Genomic DNA, 20,532 nt, shown 5'->3' on the forward strand with positions numbered 1-20,532 from the left:
CACACACACACAGCGCTTCAGATTCATCTGTGACCAAGTAACTGGAAGTTTTCTCTGGGAACAGGGTGTCCCCTGACAAACACAAACAAACACACGCACGCACGCACGCACACACACACACACACACACGATGACCCAGTGTCCTGCCTTGGAGAACAGCATGTACTCCAGCTAAAATAAATGGCACGTATATCTACACAAATGCAAACAGACACACACAGCCAGACGAGTAGGTCACATAAAGAAAGTCACCTCCAATAGTGTCATCGATCTGGTTGAGTTGGCTAGTTAGCTTAGCACAGCAAAATGATTGACAGTGCCGTGGATAAGTGGTTGCCTTGCCCACCTGTCTCCTCCAGGTGGGAGTTAAGTGACGATGACCCCCCAAAGATGACCCCCGGCGTCCTGAAACCAATGACATCGTACTGTTTTCAGAGGTGTGAGCTTCAAGAGTCCCGACAGCTGAGGTTCAGAACGGACCGCCGCGGCGGTATTTATACCCTGCCGCCACCGCCACCATGAATAGAGCTTCAGAAACGAACGTGAGTGGCTAGCTTGCAGGGGGATTAGCACCCAAACATGCTGCAATGCTAACGGCCCATATGCCGACAGGCACTGCACTCAAAACACCTGGCGAGAGCGTCGACTTTGGCCTGGATTGGGCAAACATCAAACTTTGGGCAGACTTCATACAGGAAAGGGCAAAGGGGAGGCGGAGCCTAAGGTCGCCGTCGGGGGAGGTCATTGAAGATTGAGTTATTTAGTCTGGAGTCAGACATCGGATTGATTAAACATATCAAATTAAAATGTTAGTTCAAATCAGTTGACCTAACCTGCAGTTCCACATGTGGCCACTAGTCTGTCTGTTCACACACTTTGAACAACTGTTTTTTGATGAATAAATGATGATTTGATGATTGGAGTTATAAAACCTGATGTCTCTGACATTTACCATCCGGCTCGCAGTGGTTATGAAATTATGTGGTTATGAAAGTGGGACGTTTGGTTTTTCATTAAAGATGATATTTGAATATCCTTCACTGCATCTTTGAAGAAAGAAAAAATGAAAGCTGAAGTGGGAAATTCTGGGAAATTACAAGAGCAGCTTATCGCCTTGGAAATGCGCCAACACATGTTCATTTTCTGCTTTCACCATCTGATGTATGTGTGTGTGTGTGTGTGTGTGTGTGTGTGTGTGTGTGTGTAAGACATGTCCAGTAACTTCCCGTCAACCATGAAACCAATGCCAGTCAATTATTTTCTGTTACACGCCCCTAGGAAAAAGAAAACATATCTCACAACCACTCTCACCGCAATGATAAATAGTATCATTTGTCTGTAAATTTTTTGATGTACACCTCTGCATAACATAGTATCCTTATAACATTTAAGAAAAAAAACAAAGAAATATAGATCAACTTGCAACAAAGAATAACTTTATTAACATTTTTTAACACAGCAGTGCTCGCTGGTTTACTGAAGTAGCTTTCACAAACCAGGATGATCGTTGCAAAAAATTCAGCACGTTACCAATGAAAAAAAACCACAAGCAGCTTGTGAGCGTAATAGGGGTGTAATGTCTTTAGGTGTGGCCTTAATTGATTTGGCTTCATGCTGTCCGATGCCAGCATTTTTAGACACAGTAAACACACCGGTCTTTCCTCGTCTCCCAGCAAAGTCACAGCGAAGCCAAGCGCTACACACTCATCATCATATTTCCCCTTCTCAGCTTTCAGATGATTTCATGTGTTTCATTATCTCCATCTCTCACTGACTTTCTTATCATTGCTGTTAAATTTTTTTTCCATGGTGTCTCTTGAGGGTTTGTTCACGGCACTTCATATTTCTTGCTTGGTGCCGTTGGTGGACAAACTCGGTGAAAACAAAAACAAAAAAAACTCAAACCATAGGGCTTATACTACACCATAAGCCCCTCTGGCATCAAAGTGCACCCCCCTGGCCTGTGCTCTAAACACACACACACACACACCGAGAAGGAACACTGCACTCCAGTCTGCTTCCACAACATGACTGCTCTGTGTATTGTACTTAATGAAAGTACCTCAAGTATTTGCTTTTTAAACCACCAGTTTTACATAGCATTTTTTTACCATCCATTTGACACAGAATATAGTTTTCTGCACACCCCCCACCCCAGTCTTCTCCTGGGCCACTATCTCCTCGCATCAGACCCCGACTTCTAGGTACTGGCGTCCAAACTGCAGCAGCAGTCTCCGCTTTAGATAAAACGCCTACGTCAGACCCGCTTCCAAGAAACGGCGACCTTGTTTTTTTCCAAAAAGGCGGGGGCGCCGCTTCTGCTCAGGGGGGAAGTTCATCTCTCCACCAATGACTTGGGCTCTGCGAGGAGGCCGTTCCTTCACTCAGAGCTCAAGTTACTCAAAAGTGCAAATTAATAAAAGCTGTTCAGGGCCATTGTGTGTGTGTGTGTGTGTGTGTGCGCAGATAAGTTGCCAGAACAGGTTTAACCTAGGAGGGAATGGGGGGGAGGGGGAGCGTCTAAGAAACCGGAATGTCAGGAATGCACAGCTCACAATTGGCTGCACCTCCTTTTCTTCCTCCTTCCACCCTTGTCCTCTTCACCTGGGCCTGTGTGTCTGACAAAGTGAGGGCTTCTGAGCGTGCTCAGAACACACCATCTACCTTTAGTCTCCCCTTCCTCACCTCACGACCTCATTATAAGTTTCACTTTGACTCCGAGACACCACTTCAGCATACTGCAACCATGTGAACACACACGGCTTGAAATGTGGAGAAATCTCCAGTGGGTTCAGCCACCGTATGATGCAAAGCTTGGCAGCCTGTTGCGAAAGACGCCGATTCCCAGCAGTGCTTTTCACAATGAGCGTGGGCGGAGGGGGAGGGGTGACTGCGCTTGAGACAGCTCCCAGGAAGGTCTTCGGTGGATCGTTGCCATTGAGATGCCAGACAAGCGCTTCCTCCCAAGCCCTGGCGTTGTTTGTACCGTAACCCCGGACGACAAGCAGACTTGTAAACACCCCCCAACTCCCACGTAAAGGATTCAAACTGTCCTCTGCGAAAATGTCATGAAGCCACAGACACAGCTCAGGAAAGTAATCCAATTTCTGATGAAGTAATCACATTCAGAGGGGGGTGTGCAAAAGCTGCAGGGTTTATTTCCCCCCGGTTTTTGCAGATTACACCGCGGCTGCTGCATTGCTCTGCAGAGGTGTGTGTGTGTGCGTGTGGGGTTTCACAACATCTAACTTCTAGGAAATGGGTTCCTGTTATAGCACTTCGGGTTTCAGTGTGAAAGAAAGAAAAAAAGAAAAAAGGCAAGGGTGACAGCTCTCTCGTCCTCACAACCCATAGAAAAACATTACTTCTCATTAATATTTTGTTTTATTTAATGGTTTCACAGGAGCCCTGCAATTAAAGATTGTTCATACAATCAGTCAGTTTCTATCCAACTGGTTGGGAACTTTGGTGCCATGTATATGCTTGCATTTCTGGCCCTATTGCACCTATTACACCTCTTCCAAGCGTTCCTGCAGACTCAGACTTTCTGCAGAGCTCAAAGTTCCACATGAAGTTGTTTTCCTGTGCCGATGACCTCACCAACCGCTGGGACGTCCACACAAGTCAGCCCTAAGTGGGGGGGGGGGGGGATCTGTGGAGTCGGGCTTCATCTTCAGGCACACGTCTAACCCAAACAGTACTCCCTGCTCTAGCCATGGTCTTTGTGTCGATTTGGAAATTAACAGACTCGCATGTAAGAGCAAAACAAAAAAAAAAGAAACTTAAACTTCAGATCATCACCCACAGCCCGTTTTACATATTTTACTATAAAAATATAGCTTTCAAACTTAAATAAAAAGTGGAAATTGTTGCAGGGCGTGACAGTGCAGCTGGAGGCTGAAGGGGGATAGGTGTGGTCTTTGGAGCGTGTCTTAATTCCTGCCTTCCATCTGAAGTGGAACTTCAGATGTTCTCAGAAAAAGGCGTGTCCATGGATACACAACGCTCAGATACAAAAATAAAATGGGGACAAAAATCTGTGTGTCACACCAGTCACCTGATCAGCATGACAAGCGTTGCCCCGATGCTCGCAAATGCAGCGACAGTCACAAGAACGTTCCTCATTGTGGACTCCGGATCAGCTGTTGCAAAGAACTCAACGAATCCATCCTGCAAAAGTAATAAAAACACTTGGGCTCAGGAGGAGTGACGGGCCCTTTGACACGTAAGCCTTCTCGCAAAACTAGTGCAGTTATGCAATCTACCCCCTCCCCCTTTCCTGCCATTGAACGATTCCTCACCCAGGCGTTGTTCTTCACCAGCCAGTCTCTCTGGTCTGAAAGCAGATACGAGGAGATCTCCTGTGAAACCAGCTCCACACACTTCTCGCCGTCTGTCTTCATCAGCCGCCGGCACACCACAACCCCGAAGGAGACCAGGCTGGCTATGCGGCCCCAGTTGGCAACCCCGTCGGCAAAGAGGCTCTTGGCCACCTCCTTGACGAACGTCAGGTCGCGGCCATGTTCATGCAGAGACAGTTTGTTGATCATACCTGTGGAAGATGCATGGTCCGAGAAACAGTGGTCAGTGGTCATATCTGTTTGTGTTGGTTGTCAATGTCCAAAAAATGGACGCCGGCTGTCTTAAAACTTCCGGTTGTGACTGTTCAAACGTTTGAGTGTTAATAAACACCAATTAAAACAGTCAAGAGAAAATCGCAAACGAACAAGGTGTCTGATACATATCATGAAATAAACACGCCCTAAATACACGACAATTAAGAACATCTATTGAAGAAAACGGTCGCTAGCTTGACGGTTAATGGCTAGACAGGCAGGCAAGCACACTGCGCAGACGCAGACGGGGGCGCTTCGACCCACCATTGTAAACGTATTTGTGCTTCTCCAGCAGCTCGCCGACGACCCGCCGCATCGTCTCCACCGCCTTGCTGTCGTCGCATTTCGGACTGCCGATTCCCAGTGCGTGGGCGAGTGTGTTGTAGATTATTCGTAACGTCTCGGAGTGGAGACATTCCTCCCGGGTCGGGCAGTCGCGACGCTCCGCCGTCCGCCCGTCTCCCATGTTGCCGTCGACGTCGCTCCCGGCTCGATGCGGTTTAGACGCGTAGCCGTTAATGGCGTTTAGCCCCGCGGTGGTGGTCCGCTCCGAGCCCCCGGAGACCAAGTGAAATGTTCCGTCCACGACTCCATTTTGAGGAACACAGAAGTTCATTAGTCCCTGGCCGATGTTGAGCTTGGCGCTTTTCGACATGTTCCTTTTTACACGAAGAGACATTTATTTGAAGAGAGGAAGTATCCGAGTCGATTCTGTTTTCGGAGAAGGAAAAGGTGAAAAAAACGGCGCTAGCTAGTTTTTAAAACAAAGAGCTAGCGATGAGCCGGTCTTCCGCTGCTACCCATCGTGGTCGGAAGTGAACGACCGTATGTGCACCAGCGATAAAGTAACCATTCACGTTCTTACGTCACAGCATACGTCAAAAACGGGGCGGGCCCAAATTAAAGATTTAAAGAAAAACAAATTTATATTCACCAAAACAAAAATAACCGCATTATCTCAACATTTTTTTTTTTTTAAAAAGGGGGGGGGGGGCAAGATGACCGGAATAGATCGTTTTTTTTGGTGTGTGTTGATTCCCCCCCCCGAGTGAAAAATCATATTTAAAAAAAGAATTGTAAAATAAGACTCAACCATAAACCATTTACCTTAATTGAATTATATTTCATTGAGCCGGTCTTCCTCGGGACTTATAAAACTCATGAAACTCATTATGACTCCTCATTCACTATTCACTCCTTCACTGACTCTTTGCTATGTTCCAGTCCAAAGCGAAGGCTTAAGAGGATATGAATCACCTAAATGTCATGTTTGTCTCACAAAGGTAAACATTAAGCTGATAAGTAAATTAATGATTTCCTTAGTTGTGACTGTCACATAGCACCTATGCTTAGTTAGAATTTGGTGATTCAAATGTTGCACTGTAATTTCCTGTTTTTTGGTTTGGTGTATTTGCACAATTGCATTTAAATTTACTTTTTGGGGGGGAGTTAGAAAATAAGTATATGTAGCTGTAATTTACACAAATTCACCCTGCACATTGTTGTTTTATTGAAATGTTGCACCATGACTTCTTGGTTTATTTACTATTTTTGCAAAGTGGCATTTAAATTGACATTTAATTTTGGAAAGGAAAAAAAGGATGATTAGTTACAATTTGCACAACTACATCCTGTACATTGTTTTATTCAAGTGTTATAATGCAATTCGTTGCTTTGTTTGGCACATTTGCACAGTTACATTCTAATTGATATTTATATTGGAGGGGGAAAGAAAAGCTTTGTTAAAATTTGCAGAACTGCATCCTGCGTGTTGTTCTATTCAAATGTTGCACTATTACCTCTTGGAAAATTAGGTATTTTTGCACAGCTGCATTTAGGTTGGAGAGAAAAAGAATGCTCTCGGTGACTAGCTCAGTAACACAAATAGTGAGATGTAAAGAAAAAAAATGTAAAAATAAATTGACTTCCTCATCGCTCTCCTTCGGGGGCAGGGCGAGGGTGAAACGCGGTGCGTTGCTGCCCCCCAGTGGCCAGAGGGACGCGAATATCACAGATCCAATCACACCGGTCTTATTAATGTAAAAGTTTATTTCAAATACTGGCGAAAATCCTCTCACCTTCTCCCACTGAACTGAAACATTCCTTGTACTCCTGCACTTTCTGAAGACTTAAAATCATTCATGTGTTCTCAGTTACTTTTATCATGTAAACCCTTGTGTTTGATTTTTTTATTTTTTATTTTTTTTTTTTTGTGTTTTTTCCTTGGAAGCATGGGCGCCTCGAATTTCCCTGCAGTTATCTCAGGCCAGGATGAAATATATTCATTTTGCGATTGGAGAACACAAGAAGGAAGAAGAACAAAAAAGAAAGATCTACTTGCAAAAAAAAATTAAAAAAAAAATCAAAAGAACAGGTTAGGGTAAAAAGCAGCACAGAAGTACTTCAGAGTGCACAGCCTGGTTTCTCTATACATTCTGGCACGTGTTCCAACATAGCTGAGCGAGAGACACCCTGTGCACAACGGGTCTGCAAGCACGCCCCGCTATATTTTCCTCTCGTCCAACCGCTCCGTGCAAAAGCCCCACGCACACACGCACACACACACGTCAAGTCGCATTCAGAGAACCCCTGTCCGCCACTGTCTGACTCCCTTTTCTGCAGCTCGCTTGCCACAATCCAACAGCTGAATCTGCGTCGACAGGGAGACCGGGGATGAAGAGGGGACAGGCGTTCTTTACAGGGCCTTGCCTCTTGTAAGATTTGTCTTGGAAATCAGCAGCATTTACACATATTTTCATATGATACAGAAACACGCGGCTCGGGGCCGCCGACACAGGAGGGGGTAGTGTTACTGGGAGGGGGGGACCATTGACAGAAAAAAATAAATCCCTTCCTGTTGTAGTCTATGTACAATGGCTGGCTGGCACACGCGCACACACATACACATACATAGACACACACACACACACCTCTTCCACTCATTTTAAAGACAGATCGTGAGCGCAGCGGTGGTGGCATGCACGTTTCCTGAAGCAATTTCATGCGAGGACCAACGGCAACACACACACACATTGAGAGATTAGAGCAGGCGAGACACTCAGCCAGCCCCCATCGGAACAGGTGGTGCATTCTACCCCCCCAAAAGAGTCATCAAATCCCCCTCGGCCGAGCCAAGGACTGCAGTGAGGGCATCCTGCAGGCACGCTGAGACATGTGGCCATCTAAGGGTGGAAGGGGTAAACGCAACACCACCTTTGGTAACATAGAAGGACATAGGGGCAGGTAGAGGTGTGTGCGTGTGTGTGCCTGGACTGGACGCATTGATGTAAAACGCGCCTTTTGGGCATAAAGCCCTTAGAGAGCTGAGACCCAGGAAACCCAAGCGCTCCAGTTTAGAGATAATGTATTCAATTTCAGGTTTTGCCTGGCTGGCAGGCTCTCCTCGGTGTTTCTACGCCAGCTCGGCTCGCTCGCCAGTAAATGGTGACCGCGTGGACGCCGATTGTCACACCAGCGATACCAAAAGGAACAGGAAGGACTCCCATTATAGCTCATGTTCGCCCGCTGCTTCCAGTCACTGAGCGGACGCCCACCTCCCGCTATTTTTGTGTTTTTGTTTTCCTACAATCATGCAGCATATTCAGAGAGCACGGGAGGAGAGGCGAGAAAGAAGAGATGCAGGACGGAGAAGAAACGGAGAGAGAAGTCCGCTATCGTCCAACTCAACGTTCGCAAGATCTGCTAAATTGGTTAGCAAGATGGAGCAGAAGGAGAACACGCACGCACACGCACCCCATTTTGGTGTCATTCATGAAGCAAAGAGAGGAAGAGAGGAAAAAAACCCAAAACATACTATACAAGAATACAAAGTGCATTGACTCACCCCGTCGACCCCCCCGCCAAGACAACACAAACACACACACACACACACACACACACACACACACACACACACACACACACACACACACACACACACACACACACACACACACACACACACACACACACAGACCTATTTTGATGTATCTGGGAACACCAGAAAAACAAAAAAATAATAAAGACAGGAGGGAGGTGCTAGGCAGAGTGCACGGAGGAGTGCAGGGTAGGGAGAGGGGGGCGTCCCACCGTGCCCCGCCCACTTACAAGCAAATGGAGTCTTTGACTTATACAACTCTGCCCGATATGTTAAAGCCAGTGGGGGAGGGAGGGGGTGAGGGTGCTTCGGGGGGGCGGGGGGAGTGGGGCTAGCCGGCCAGCTTGCTGGTCACCAGGGAGGACTTCCTCTGAGGCAGGTCCTGCGGCGTGGGGATGTGGTCGCCTGTCACCAGGTTCTTGTCGGGTCCGGCCACCGGCAGCTGCTTGTTCTTCATTTTGGCTTTGGCCATGTTGTAGTCACCAGAGTCGAAGTACTTTTGCTGCAGGGGGGGGAGAAGATGGAGGAGGAGCAGGTCAGAACGCAGGACATCAGACTGACCAAGAGGAGACGAAACCACACTCGGAATAAGAGATTAGAGCTGAAGTCCTCCCACACAGACGTGCACCTTCTCATTTGATAACACAGTGAGATGTTTACATGGTTCTTCAGGATCTTCACTGGCTTTAAAAACACTTGCATTCACATTCTGCATTGTGTGTGTGAGTGTGTGTCTCCAGTGGAAATAATAAATGGCCTAACACAGCCGCAGGTTCACCTCCAGCCCAGATCTTCTTCCTCCTCAACATCATCAGTCATTCTGGGAATTATCCGGGACTGAAGCACCGCAATCCTTTCCTCCTCCTCCTGCAACACCTACTCCCCACCAGTGATTTCCCAGAATGCCTTTCAGGGGCTCTCCAGCGGCCCGTGTTCTCTGCGGTGCTCAGGGAGCTTGTAGGTGGAGAGCAACGTGTTCCCCAGCGGCGGAAGAGAAGGAGGGGGAGGTTGATTTGTGTTCTCCGAGCCGCTCCTCAAATTACAAGTGAGATGATTCCAACAAAGACGCTGCCGTATATTTCACGGTCAGCGGGGGATGTAAGGGTCATTTGAACGGGGGTGTTGGCGAACACCGCTTGCCAACACCCCCCAGGGACAGTTTCAGGCGGTACGGCGCCAAGGACCGGGAAAATTGTGTGGTAATTGGAAAAAATGGCACAGAGGAAGATAAATTCTAAGGAAAAAAGGTTGTATTTTAAAGATGCCATCACAACGGAGAAACCATTGACCTGGAAACACGTGTGTGTGTGTGTGTGTGTGTGTGTGTGTGAACCAGGTGTTGTGCAGGTGGCTCTCACCCCTTTCTGTAGCCTCTTCATGAGGAAGTCTGAGCCCCCGGGCCTCTGGCCCAGGCCAGGGTACTTGGCCTTCAGCTTGGCCTCCTCTGCCTTCACCGGGTTAGCGTTCTTCTCCTGAGAGTCCTGAGAAGACAGATGGACAGACGTCAACACTTTTCCCCAAAGCTGACCAGAAACACTTCTCAGCAACAGGTGGAGCGGGAGGGGAGCTGCAGAGAGGCATTGATGGCGTCAATGCCAGGGAATCCAGAGAAACTGATTATGAAATTATTAATTGTTCTGCTTTGTCTTTTGATGCCAGTCCTTCATTTAAGATCAGCGTGTATCTTTCCTCCTCTACCTGCTGACACAGTTGAAACCACACCACGTTGAGTGTTTACAGTAAATCTTGAATACCCCCAGCCATCTAGCAACGACAACAGCGAAGAGGCAGTTTGTTGCTTGAGATCACTTTCCTATTCTCCACCCGCAACAGGAAGGATTTTTGTGAAGTTGTGATGTTCGTCTGTGTTGCGAACCCAAAGGTTTCCTGTTGTCGGCAAAACGCACCCTGCGAGTTCCCATCAGGTGAATCGCCAGGTCTGTAATCTGGGCTAGTGGGACACGTTCTCACTGTGTACAAAGCGTGAACACTGAGGGTTCTCTCAGGTTCCTGTAGAGGACGGGCAAACTCCAAAGGCCGCTTGGGAGAGCAGCTTTGGTTAAGCGGAGCAGGTAGCAGGCCACTCAAGCTGCAGAGCTTGCTGGGGCAGGATAAGATGTGACTCAGACTTGGGACACAGAAGCTGATGAACCGATTCCCTGAAGGAGTATGTGTGTGTGTGTGTGTGTGTGTGTGTGTGTGTGTGTGTGTGTGTGTTAGTGCTCGTCCGACAAATTTACGGCACTGTGACATCCCGGACAGGCAGGACAGTTGTTTGTAAAGCGGTGCCGCCCTACGCCAAAGTGTCTCCAAAGTTTGGTTTGCCAGTGTCCTCACCCACACTGGTGCTGAATCCGCTCGCCTCAGATTAAATCAACACCCAGGGGACAGTGAACACATCATAGTGTCATACACTTTCAAAAACGACCAAGCAATCCTCAGGGTTTAGGCTTCACTTCCTGTTTGAGACGCAGCAATCAAGGTCACAGGACAGGCACTGCCATTGGTGAAACAGTTTCTAGGACAACACAGGATTTTCTAGGTATTTGGACATTTCTCTACTTCTAAGTCTGGAAAATTGGGTCAATTCTTTTCCACGTTTTCCCAAACCCCCAAATCAGACCAGCTGACGACTGAAGCAGCCCCCCAAATATAAGTGTAGGGCGCTGCATCACAACTATTCAGATAAACAAACATAACATAACCAGAGTGACTAGAGAATTAAATAATTACTGCATGTTTCTATTAACATTATCAAATGTGTAAGGGGATGAGGGGCGAGACCCGTGCCTCCAACAACTCAGGTAGTTATGTTGGTTTGATAATGTGATATTTACCTTTAAACAACTGTTTATAATTAACCCCCACCCCCAAAAAAAGAAAATATAGAACGTGAAGCTATCAGTGCATCATCCAGGTTTACCTGTTCGATTACAGGTGACCCTGTGCAGGGGTATCAGTGTTACCGTGTTACGCCTAAAAGTGCGCACAACAATTACTGTTGTTATGGCAGCGCGTGGAAAATGCGGAAGCAATGTCACACTGCAGTTGTTGTCAGGACAGGACCGGGAGAAGGGTTGGGGGGAGTCGAGCAATCTCATTTTCCAACTAGACTAGCGCATTTGTGGATTTATGACAATTTATACGGTCTTTATGTGGAGTGTAGCTGCGTCGTTAGCCGGCGGCTATCGACCCTCGGGGGACTCTTTGAGGCTAGGGGGGGGCAGACCAATGAGGCCTGGGCTGCTGGGGGTTCGTCACAGCCAGTGACACCAGCCACGGGAACAAAACATGGGACCGGTAGTTGCGATTACAGCGAATAATAGCCTGTTGAGTCGCCCTTAAGCGACAAGCTAACCCGCCTTGTTGCATCGCTGAGCTCGTTAGCAACACTTTACGCTAGCCGCCTCCTAGCTAGCTTGCGCGGCGGTTAAGTTAGCCAACATCGGGATAGCAGCCGCGGGAACAACCCACCTGTTTTTCGTCCTCGTACTCCACCTGGGTGTCCGAGTCCGGGTTTTCTGACGACATGGCGCGGTGGACGCGGAGAGACACGCACACGGGGTGGTGCGGTGGCCGGAAAACTCGCAAGCGATGGGGAGGGGGGTTACCGCGGGGCGTACCTGTGCGGCTTCTAATCCTCTCTTTCTCGACACCGACGGCTCCTCAACAAAAAAAATGGCGTGAAAAGATTTGACGTCAGCGTCGAGGAGGTCTCAACCCCCTGCCCGGGCGCGATTGACACATACAGTAGACAATGGCGGAGCGGCGAGGGATTGCATGTCAGCCAATAGACTGGCGGTCTCATGTGATTGACAGCGTGCTGTCCAATCAGATTACGAAGTGAGGCTCGGGGGCGATGCGGGGGCGTACTGCAATCGACGCAACTCACTCGATCAACACAAAACATATAAATCTATAATTTTACGGATACACGTTCAGAAACCTAAGTCAGTAATTATCAGTTTGTTCAAACAAGTAGGTTACGAGGTAGGTGTAGGATATATTACTATTTTTCCATCCGTGGGCAATTCTTAATGTCCTCTGTCTGATTGGCTGCTCGCAGGTGAGCGTGCGGGTCGTCCGTCAATCAGGAGGCAGCAGAAAGATTGCTAGCTTCCATAGCTACACTTTTCTAAACTTTGAGTTAACTGTAAGTTTTCTATTCTCTCTTTTTTCAAATACAGTTTTCGTCCAATGAATACATGGCACCACAATGTGTTGAATGGCCATCATCAACATTTATCAAAATTAACAATGTGGCAGAATCCTTTAAGAAAGTGGCTCTATGAATGCTTTTTAATTAGCCGCTAGTCGAACAACATGCTAGGCTAGGTGGTAGCTCTAGCTAAATATCCAGAAGTTTTCCATGTTGTACATAAACGTCTGTGTTATTTGCAGGCTTTTTGCACATTTTCTTCTCACAGGAGAGATGGCATGCAAGCAGCAAGTGAGAACCGCAAAGGTATATTCACTTTACGCTACATTTTATGCCAGCAAGCTAGTGTGGATTCTCACTGTGTGATGGAAGTTCAGCAGTAACATAAACATAAAAAGCATTTGTTTTTGTCTGTCAACAGAAATTGATTCAATCTTTAACATTTTATATATACTGGTCTCCGAGGTTTTCAGCCGACTGAACATCCGGTACTGTCTGATTTTGCTGGAATAGCGACAGTCACACAGAACAGTTCTGTCAAGCTCCAAGTTGGTTCGAGGAACTCGTCTCCTCCGGGGAGCGTTTTAGTTTAGCATTCCCACAGACAGTAAGAGGCCGTGGGAGAGATTGTGATGTGCACCTTAATATCTAGACCCAAAATGAACTACCGAGGTAAAATAAGAGGAAGATGACGCAGACAACATGGAGGTGGAAGCTGCCACCACATTCATGTTCCGAATGGCGCTAATAATAACCTTGGACTAACAGATGGCCTGAAGGGTTTTTATCTTCTCTCTGTGCTGCTTTACTGTGTAAAGAACCTCGTTAGCCGTCAGCTAACGCCGTACTTATTTTTGCCAAAAAATATGAATGTTCCTCTGTCATGAATCTCATTTCCCGTCCGTTTTTAGCAAGAAAACGCTCAGCATGTGAGTTTCTCTCTGTCTCTCACCCTCATCCAGGATTCTCTACAGCTTCCAAATCAGGTGCTCACAGAGCAGGAGTCCTTGGTGGTGGTCAAGAAGCTCCTGGCCATCGCTGTCTCGGGAATCACATACCTCAGGGGTCTTTTCCCAGAAAAAGCCTATGGGAGCAAACACGTGGAAGGTCAGTATGAAAGGACATTTTTACATGCTTGCAATGTGCTAGAGGAGATTCCTACGTCTGTGTTTGTTATCTCCAAAGATCAGAGAGTGATGATCCTGAGGGAGGAGAGAAGTTGTCCTGGCGCTAGTCAGATCGTCCAGTGGTAAGAAATGGAGAACAAATAAAGAGCAAATAAAATTTCAATAAAACAAATATTACAATGTGTTCACACGACCTGCATTGTGATGTCGAGGGATGAACTGGTTGTTTTGTTTTTCCTCCCGAAGGATGCAGGGGTGCTTTGAGGCCATCCAGAAGAAATACGTAAGTCCTTCAGTTGCACATTAGATCACAAGCTGCCCTCGAGGTCCGAAAGCACCACCAACATCCACCTGCATCTAATTCCCAGGGCTTGCTAGCTCCCCTCATGGGCCCCAGCAGAATTATACCGAGGCGCTTTCAATCAATCGATCAATCAATCAAAAGCATAATATCTTATTCTTGATCCACCCAGATAAGTTGATCACGTGTTTTGTTTTGTCCCCAGCTGCGGACGGTCATCATGTCGGTAAGCATGTCTCTTGTTTGGAATGAGTGCAAACCCTGAGAACAGAGGGGATTGTTAAACCGCTGTGGACTCTGATTGCAGATTTATACGGATCCAGAGATCCCTGAGGTAAGAAGCTTCCACCCCTGAGATCACACACAACGCTGGTATGTGTGATCAAGTGTGTGTGAAGGCTGCTCTGTCCTCCTCCTCCTCCTTCTCTTTTCTCAGAAAGTCACAGAGTTTTACCAGTTCCGGATTCAGTATACGTCCCATGGAGCGCAGATGGACTTCGAGAGGTAGGAGATAGAGATGTTTTTCTGAAGGTTTAGGATTGTCCGCTCATAGCTTAGCAGCAGCTTACCAGAATTTCAATCCGATTGTTTAACTGTTGCCTGCCGCTCTGGTTCCCCCCTCCTGCATTATCATCTTCATCTCCTTCCTCAGCAGCAGCAGCTGCAGCAGCAGGATGTCATCCATGTCCTGTGGTAACACCAAGAAGGCCTGCATCCTTCTGGTGAGGAAGCTCTATATGCTGATGCAGAACCTGGGCCCACTGCCCGAGAGCGTGTGCCTCAATATGAAGCTGGCCTACTATGAGGATGGTACGCCCTGTGGTTTGGACTCTTGGACGGTCTGTCATGGTCACAGAGAGTCTCACCATTTATGTGTGTGTGTGTCAGTCACCCCTCAAGACTACCAGCCGCCCGGCTTCAAGGCAGCGAGTGGCGACACCATGGAGTTCCAGCGGGAGCCGGTGAAGCTGGCAATGGGCCAGGTGCAGACGCCCTTCCATGGCGTGAAGATGGACATGGGAACGGAGAGGCAGCGGGTAGAGGAGGTGCAGAACTTGGCTCCACCCCTCTGTGCCATATTAGGACTTCTAATGCTGTGACGGGCAGCTTGCTGACCTCTGACATCTGACGCTCTGGCACCCTCAGGTGGAGGAGAGCCTGCACATCACAGAGAAGTGGGTTTTGAAGATGGGGGGCACCCTGTCGCAGGTTAGTGTGTGTGTGTGTGTGTGTGTGTGTGTGTATGAGTGTGTGTGTGTGTGCTGACACCAGACGTTCCGACCTTCAGTTCCAGGTGACCGGAGACCCGGAGAAGCCAGGCGACCAGAACGTGGAGAACTCAGGTAAAACTTAACACTCCAGCATATCATCACACTTCATTGCCACGGTAGTGCCTGAGAGGAGGAAATGGGGGGGCAAAGACAAGAAAAACTGTTGTGGCCCTGTGTGTGTGTGTGTGTGTGTGTGTGTGTGTGTGTGTGTGTGTGTGTGTGTGTGTGTGTGTGTGTTTTGAAGTAGCTCTTTTTTGAAACCAGCTGCAAATCAAGATGTCTCTATGAACATTCAGCATTTTTTCCCCTTCTGTGGGCTCCAGAGGTGGTGATGATGTGTGACGAGAAGATGGAGGAGGAGGCTGAGGAGGACAGGAAGGTCAGTGAGACCTCCAGATGCCCTGCAGGCCCATAAAGTCATGGAAAAGCCTTGAATTAGCAAACCATTATTTGAGCTGGACTTTACAAAAGGCTTCCTTTGAAATACAAGTGACACATCCACAGGTGGTTTGTACAAGCTAGGGTGGGGTGGTGGTGGTGGAGGGGTTGGAGGTCTGACAATCTGAGATTTTGCAGATAACTGTCCTTGAAGGCATGAAGGTTTGGCGTGGCTCAGTTTGAAGGCAAACCGACAGAAAGCGTGAGGCAGAAAAGGCAGGAAGTGAAATGTGACTTTCAAGGAAACGAAACAAAAGTCTGTTAGATTGAAATTGATCGAGGCCCCGCTTATAACCCCCCCCCCCCCCCAGAAAGCAGCTGTGACTGGGTGGCGGGGCAATCATCACTGACCTTCTGTCCCCATCAGATGGAGGCCGAGGAGGAGGAGGGGAGGAACCCCAACGAGGAGGCACCCCTGAAGAGGACCAGGAGCCGGAACACCTTCAGGTCCACCACGGTGCGTTTATCACACACACACATCAAGGTTTCCACAGGTCAATAAAAAACATCCAGTCATTAAATAGATTTTTTGAAAAATGAAGGCCTTCAATAGCATTAAAAAGCATTACATTCAATGCCTCGAGACATTAAACATTAAATACGTTTGATAGCAAAACACATTGCATTTTATTTTGATCAGGCAGTATAAACATTTTAATCATTTTGATCGGAATTTTGATCTGCATCAATTGACAAGCAGAAGCCTTTAATCGGCGATTGTTTACAGCTGGTGCTCTGACAGTTACAGCACCCGAGTTGGCACAAAAACAAAACATGCTATTATTATTATTTATACACAAAGTTAACTCCATGTGATGCTTTGGTTCAACTGTCACTCATAAGGTCATATGTATGAATCTGCTTCTGTGGGAAATCCATTCCTCGTGTAAATAATTGACATTATCATGAATAAAAATATCTACAGTTAATTTTTTTTAAAGTGGCATTAAAAAAAGCATTAAATTAGATTAGCTGATACCTGTGGAAATCCTGATACACACACACACACACTCTTCCTGGATGACACTCTGAGTCAGCACCTGCTAGTGGCAGGAACCTGTCAGACCCTCACAGGCGTGAGATCGCTGACCTGCTGCTGCCGCAGATCCCAACGCTAACTTGATGCTAAGTTTCGGTCATCGAAGGATGAACCTCTAACCACCCAGAAGACAACCAGCTCTGCGAGACACCTGACCTAACCCCCCCCCCCCCCCCCCCCCCCCCCCCGAAAAAGAAGTTCTGCTTTGTCTCTTTTCCACCAAAGTGCTGTTCATGATATAGTAATAACCCCAAATCATTACCTGTAAACCTTCTCTCACAGACAACTTTTTCAGTGTGTGAGGATGTTTACCTGAGCAGGCCATCTCCAGCATTGTGCTGATTATCAAGGGGTTCAAACATGTAGTCCCAGCAGGCAGTCATAATAATAACCCTCAGTGTCTGTAAATGTTTAAATGCCAATGTTTATACCAGTGATTCTCAATTATGTGTCACTTAATATGTCTAGTTTTGTTTGTGTGTGTGTGTGTGTGTGGCATGACAAACGTGACTGAATAACACAAAGGCAGCGGCGACGAAGGCCAGTGATGAGAAAGAGTTTTTTTGTCTTTAACAATAAATGCAACACTACAAGAGATCTCACACACACACACCTCCAGCCATGTGTGTGGTGCAGGGAAACAAAGCGTCACTGTTTAGAAGTGTGTAAGTCTGCCAAGACGGCGGTGTGACATTGCGGTGTGCTTCCCAGGTGTCGGTCTTTGAGATCCCCACCAGCCAGGAGACACCGCAGGTCCGTTTGCGGTTCAGTGAACCCAAGGACCAGTTCTGACCCCTCTCACCCTGCCATCGCCACGGCAACAAGCACAAAGCCGTTCTGGCTTTTCTATTTCGTTAAGTTCATGGAGCTGTTTTGTTACTAAGGTTGCCCTACATAGGCTTTCCAATGTGGACACAGATTTTCACAATAAAAGCTAAGGAGGTCACTTCCTTCTCTTGTCAGCTCCATTGGCAACATATTTCTGTTAAATACGCTCCGTGAATGTTCTGCCATTGCATGTGTTTCTGGCTGCCGCCACCAGAGGGAGCTGGCGAGCAGCCCTGAGAAGGAATGGCTCTCGTGTCCTCTGAAATGTCAAGTTTATGGAAATAAAAAAAAAAAAAAAATCATAGGGAAAATGAAGAAAGGTTTCTGGTTTTATTGTTTATGACACCCGCTCACAAATATCATTGTTTAGAGGAAATAGTCACATTTGACATATGTGTCGATTTCTGCTGAGCCCCAGATGTGAGAGATGATAATGAAACAATCAATAGATAATCAATATTGAACGAACCAATTAACCATCTACAATCAAGATCAATCACACACACCTACCCCTCCCGACCACCAGGAGGCGCTCCTCTATCCCGTAACTTGACTAGCCTGGGAGAATTAATCCCCGCCCACTGAAATGCTTCCATTTGCATGTGAGTAACGTGTAATGAAGCCGTTAAGTGAAAGTGGATTATATCTGACCTTTGACCTCTCCACCCCTGCAAGATAAGGGGCCAGTCACCCCCCCCCCTCCCTCCTCCATGTTTTTAATCTCTCCTTGGTTTTCCCAGAGGGGGGGGGGCTGTACTGATGGACTGCCTGCAACCACTGCTGATCAATACTGCGGGAAGCCTTTGTGATGCATATCCAGGCAGCCCCCCCCCCCCCCCCCCCCCAGAAGGGGGAGATGGAGGATAGAGGGAGTCTCCCTTCGCTTCTTCACCTCTGTCTGGCTGCAGCCTTCATTTCATCCCTTGTTTTATGGCGTTGGCAAGATTGCAAAACAGAGCCGGGACAAAGAGCAAAGGCAGCGAGGCAATTGATCAATTGCCCGATCGGCTTCTCGGTGATCAATAAAAAGCTTCAGAATGCGGTGAAAGACAAGGGAGGTATTCAACTTACTCTCATGTCAATCATGTCAATCATCGATCGGTTGTTCAATTGATCGATAAAAAGCCTCAGAACACGGTGAGAGACAAAGACGTCAACTTTCTGTCATGGGGATGTCAATCAATCAGACAACTGAATCTGATGATGAGCAATCAATAAGATGATCGCAGCAGCACAACAGCCATGTTTGTGTTGATTAGCCGTTTTTTTCAAAATTCAAATTTATGTTTTTGGTCACACAGGAACCATGGATTGTTATTGATCTATCTGTCGATTACTTTTTTCACCAACCCGATCAGCCGATAATTGTCTATAAAGAATATTTATCCAACCAGAAAACCAATCAATCCATTAGGCAGAGACTGATCAATTCAAACATTAATAATTGAAGGAAAGATTTCTCTTGTTTTGTACATTCAAATTAGGAATAGTTGAATTGTTCGTTGGAACGCAGGATGGGTCTCTCGAGCAATCAATCTATTGATTTTTTGACGATGAACAGAGTTGAAATTGGTTGATCGTCCATTCAAATGAAGATGATCAACTTCCTGTCTGTAAAGGAAGCGGTGTGGGTCAACCATTTTGGGGCTTTTCCCTACCACAGCGGGAAAGGTCATGCAAACAAGAGGGGCTTGTTTTGCTCAACAGAAGGGAATTTAAGCCCCCACCACACACACACACACACACACACACACACACACGCATTGCAACCCCCCCCCTCCAGCGGCACACATCATTTCTGCACATACTCGGATCCCAGAAATGATTTCAATTCAGGGACACACGTCCAGTGGCTAGAGTCAACAGATCAATCAGCTGGTCAAACAACGAGCGATTGTGGGTGGGGGAGGGGCATTTCCTGCGGGCACCTCCGTGGACCAATCAGAGCGCAGTGTCCGGCCGAGTCCGAAGCCGGCTGACAGACAGACGGCCGTGCTGCGTCCCCAGGCTGCACGTAGATTAAAGCTGTGCAAAGATTGTGCCTGCGGGGCCCGGAGGCCCCGAGGACCCTGAGGGTGTGTGTGTGTGTGTGTGTTGGGGGAGTCCGTGACCCCAGTGACCTTGCCAGAAGGGCAGCAAATGTTTGTGTGCTGATTAGCGGCTCTCCGGCCCTTGGAAAATAGGCAGGAGATGTCAGTCAGGGCCCCGTTCTGATGGTTCTAAAGGCCCTGGCAGATCACCGGGTTCCTCTGACATCCCAGATTAATAATCCACTCACAATCCAGATTCATGATGACATTACGACAAGAGAGAGAGAAGTCAACCACAGTCGGAGAGGAGCCCGAACTATGTGTACAAGTATTCTGTTACACTGAAGGTACAAATACTGATTTTGCATAGCGATACTGGACAATACTCCACCCTCATACAATTTTAATCCTCTTTATAAAGTGATATAAGAAGGATTTTTAAAATAAGTAATAGAGTATTGGCGCCAAGCTCAATGAAGTTTTCCAGTGGAAATGTAGTACTATTATAAATGCTAGAATACTGTTAAATGTCATGTTATGCATTTACCTGAATGTGTTGCAGATATGACCGCTTCCACTTCCTGTATTATTTCATCCTCACCAGGGTGATGGGGTGTTTGGTGGGGTGGCCACAAGGGGGCGACAGAGAGCCGTAGGAGGGTGGGCGACACCTCCCTCGATCGAGCCCCCCCCCACAAAAGAAGAGGAGGAGGAGGAGGAGGCTCTCCCGCGGAGCACAAAGCGTGTCCTCCTCTCAGGGCCACCGCGGAGCCACGGGTATCGATCCACTGAGGGGGGGTAGAATTGTGGGTGGGGGGAGCAGGTGGCGGCGGGGGCCAGCATCAG

At 47.5% G+C, this 20,532-nt stretch overlaps 3 protein-coding genes across 3 annotated transcripts; 1 reads left to right on the plus strand and 2 right to left on the minus strand.

Moving 5' to 3' along the window:
* Positions 1-1,414: 1,414 nt before the first annotated feature.
* Positions 1,415-5,448, minus strand: mcl1b (MCL1 apoptosis regulator, BCL2 family member b). The gene is made up of 3 exons (XM_086153853.1): positions 4,881-5,448; positions 4,302-4,552; positions 1,415-4,170 (listed from the first exon to the last, which is right to left on the minus strand). The coding sequence occupies exons 1-3, from the start codon at positions 5,293-5,295 to the stop codon at positions 4,054-4,056; spliced, it is 783 nt and encodes a 260-aa protein (XP_086009979.1). The 5' UTR covers positions 5,296-5,448; the 3' UTR covers positions 1,415-4,053.
* A 1,197-nt stretch (positions 5,449-6,645) lies between these two features.
* ensab (endosulfine alpha b) lies at positions 6,646-12,184 on the minus strand. The gene is made up of 3 exons (XM_086153854.1): positions 11,968-12,184; positions 9,852-9,974; positions 6,646-8,995 (listed from the first exon to the last, which is right to left on the minus strand). Exons 1-3 carry the CDS (start codon positions 12,022-12,024, stop codon positions 8,825-8,827), a joined length of 351 nt encoding a protein of 116 aa, XP_086009980.1. The 5' UTR covers positions 12,025-12,184; the 3' UTR covers positions 6,646-8,824.
* Positions 12,185-12,498: 314 nt separating this feature from the next.
* Positions 12,499-17,967, plus strand: hormad1 (HORMA domain containing 1). Its single transcript, XM_086153855.1, has 15 exons — positions 12,499-12,646; positions 12,895-12,958; positions 13,615-13,759; positions 13,838-13,901; positions 14,026-14,062; positions 14,286-14,306; positions 14,388-14,414; positions 14,517-14,584; positions 14,739-14,890; positions 14,969-15,126; positions 15,227-15,289; positions 15,369-15,423; positions 15,675-15,730; positions 16,157-16,246; positions 17,540-17,967. Exons 2-15 carry the CDS (start codon positions 12,926-12,928, stop codon positions 17,618-17,620), a joined length of 1,050 nt encoding a protein of 349 aa, XP_086009981.1. The 5' UTR covers positions 12,499-12,646; positions 12,895-12,925; the 3' UTR covers positions 17,621-17,967.
* The last annotated feature ends 2,565 nt before the right edge of the window (positions 17,968-20,532 follow it).

The sequence above is a fragment of the Fistularia commersonii genome, chromosome 10, assembly GCF_037954325.1.
Source record: "Fistularia commersonii isolate RoL2024-O1a breed Wild chromosome 10, RoL_Fcom_v1.0, whole genome shotgun sequence".
Classification (NCBI taxonomy): Eukaryota; Metazoa; Chordata; class Actinopteri; order Syngnathiformes; family Fistulariidae; genus Fistularia; species Fistularia commersonii.

Excerpts from the sequence above, each read along its gene's own strand:
- mcl1b (XM_086153853.1), bottom strand. The coding sequence starts at position 5,295 with ATGTCTCTTCGTGTAAAAAGGAACATGTCGAAAAGCGCCAAGCTCAAC. Across the intron at positions 4,553-4,880 it reads GCACAAATACGTTTACAATG|GTATGATCAACAAACTGTCT; the intron begins GTGGGTCGAAGC and ends CATCTTCCACAG. Across the intron at positions 4,171-4,301 it reads TGGTGAAGAACAACGCCTGG|GATGGATTCGTTGAGTTCTT; the intron begins GTGAGGAATCGT and ends TTACTTTTGCAG.
- ensab (XM_086153854.1), bottom strand. The coding sequence starts at position 12,024 with ATGTCGTCAGAAAACCCGGACTCGGACACCCAGGTGGAGTACGAGGAC. Across the intron at positions 9,975-11,967 it reads AGTACGAGGACGAAAAACAG|GACTCTCAGGAGAAGAACGC; the intron begins GTGGGTTGTTCC and ends CTGTCTTCTCAG. Across the intron at positions 8,996-9,851 it reads TGAAGAGGCTACAGAAAGGG|CAAAAGTACTTCGACTCTGG; the intron begins GTGAGAGCCACC and ends CCCCCCCTGCAG.
- hormad1 (XM_086153855.1), top strand. The coding sequence starts at position 12,926 with ATGGCATGCAAGCAGCAAGTGAGAACCGCAAAG. Across the intron at positions 15,290-15,368 it reads TGGGGGGCACCCTGTCGCAG|TTCCAGGTGACCGGAGACCC; the intron begins GTTAGTGTGTGT and ends TCCGACCTTCAG. Across the intron at positions 16,247-17,539 it reads ACACCTTCAGGTCCACCACG|GTGTCGGTCTTTGAGATCCC; the intron begins GTGCGTTTATCA and ends TGTGCTTCCCAG.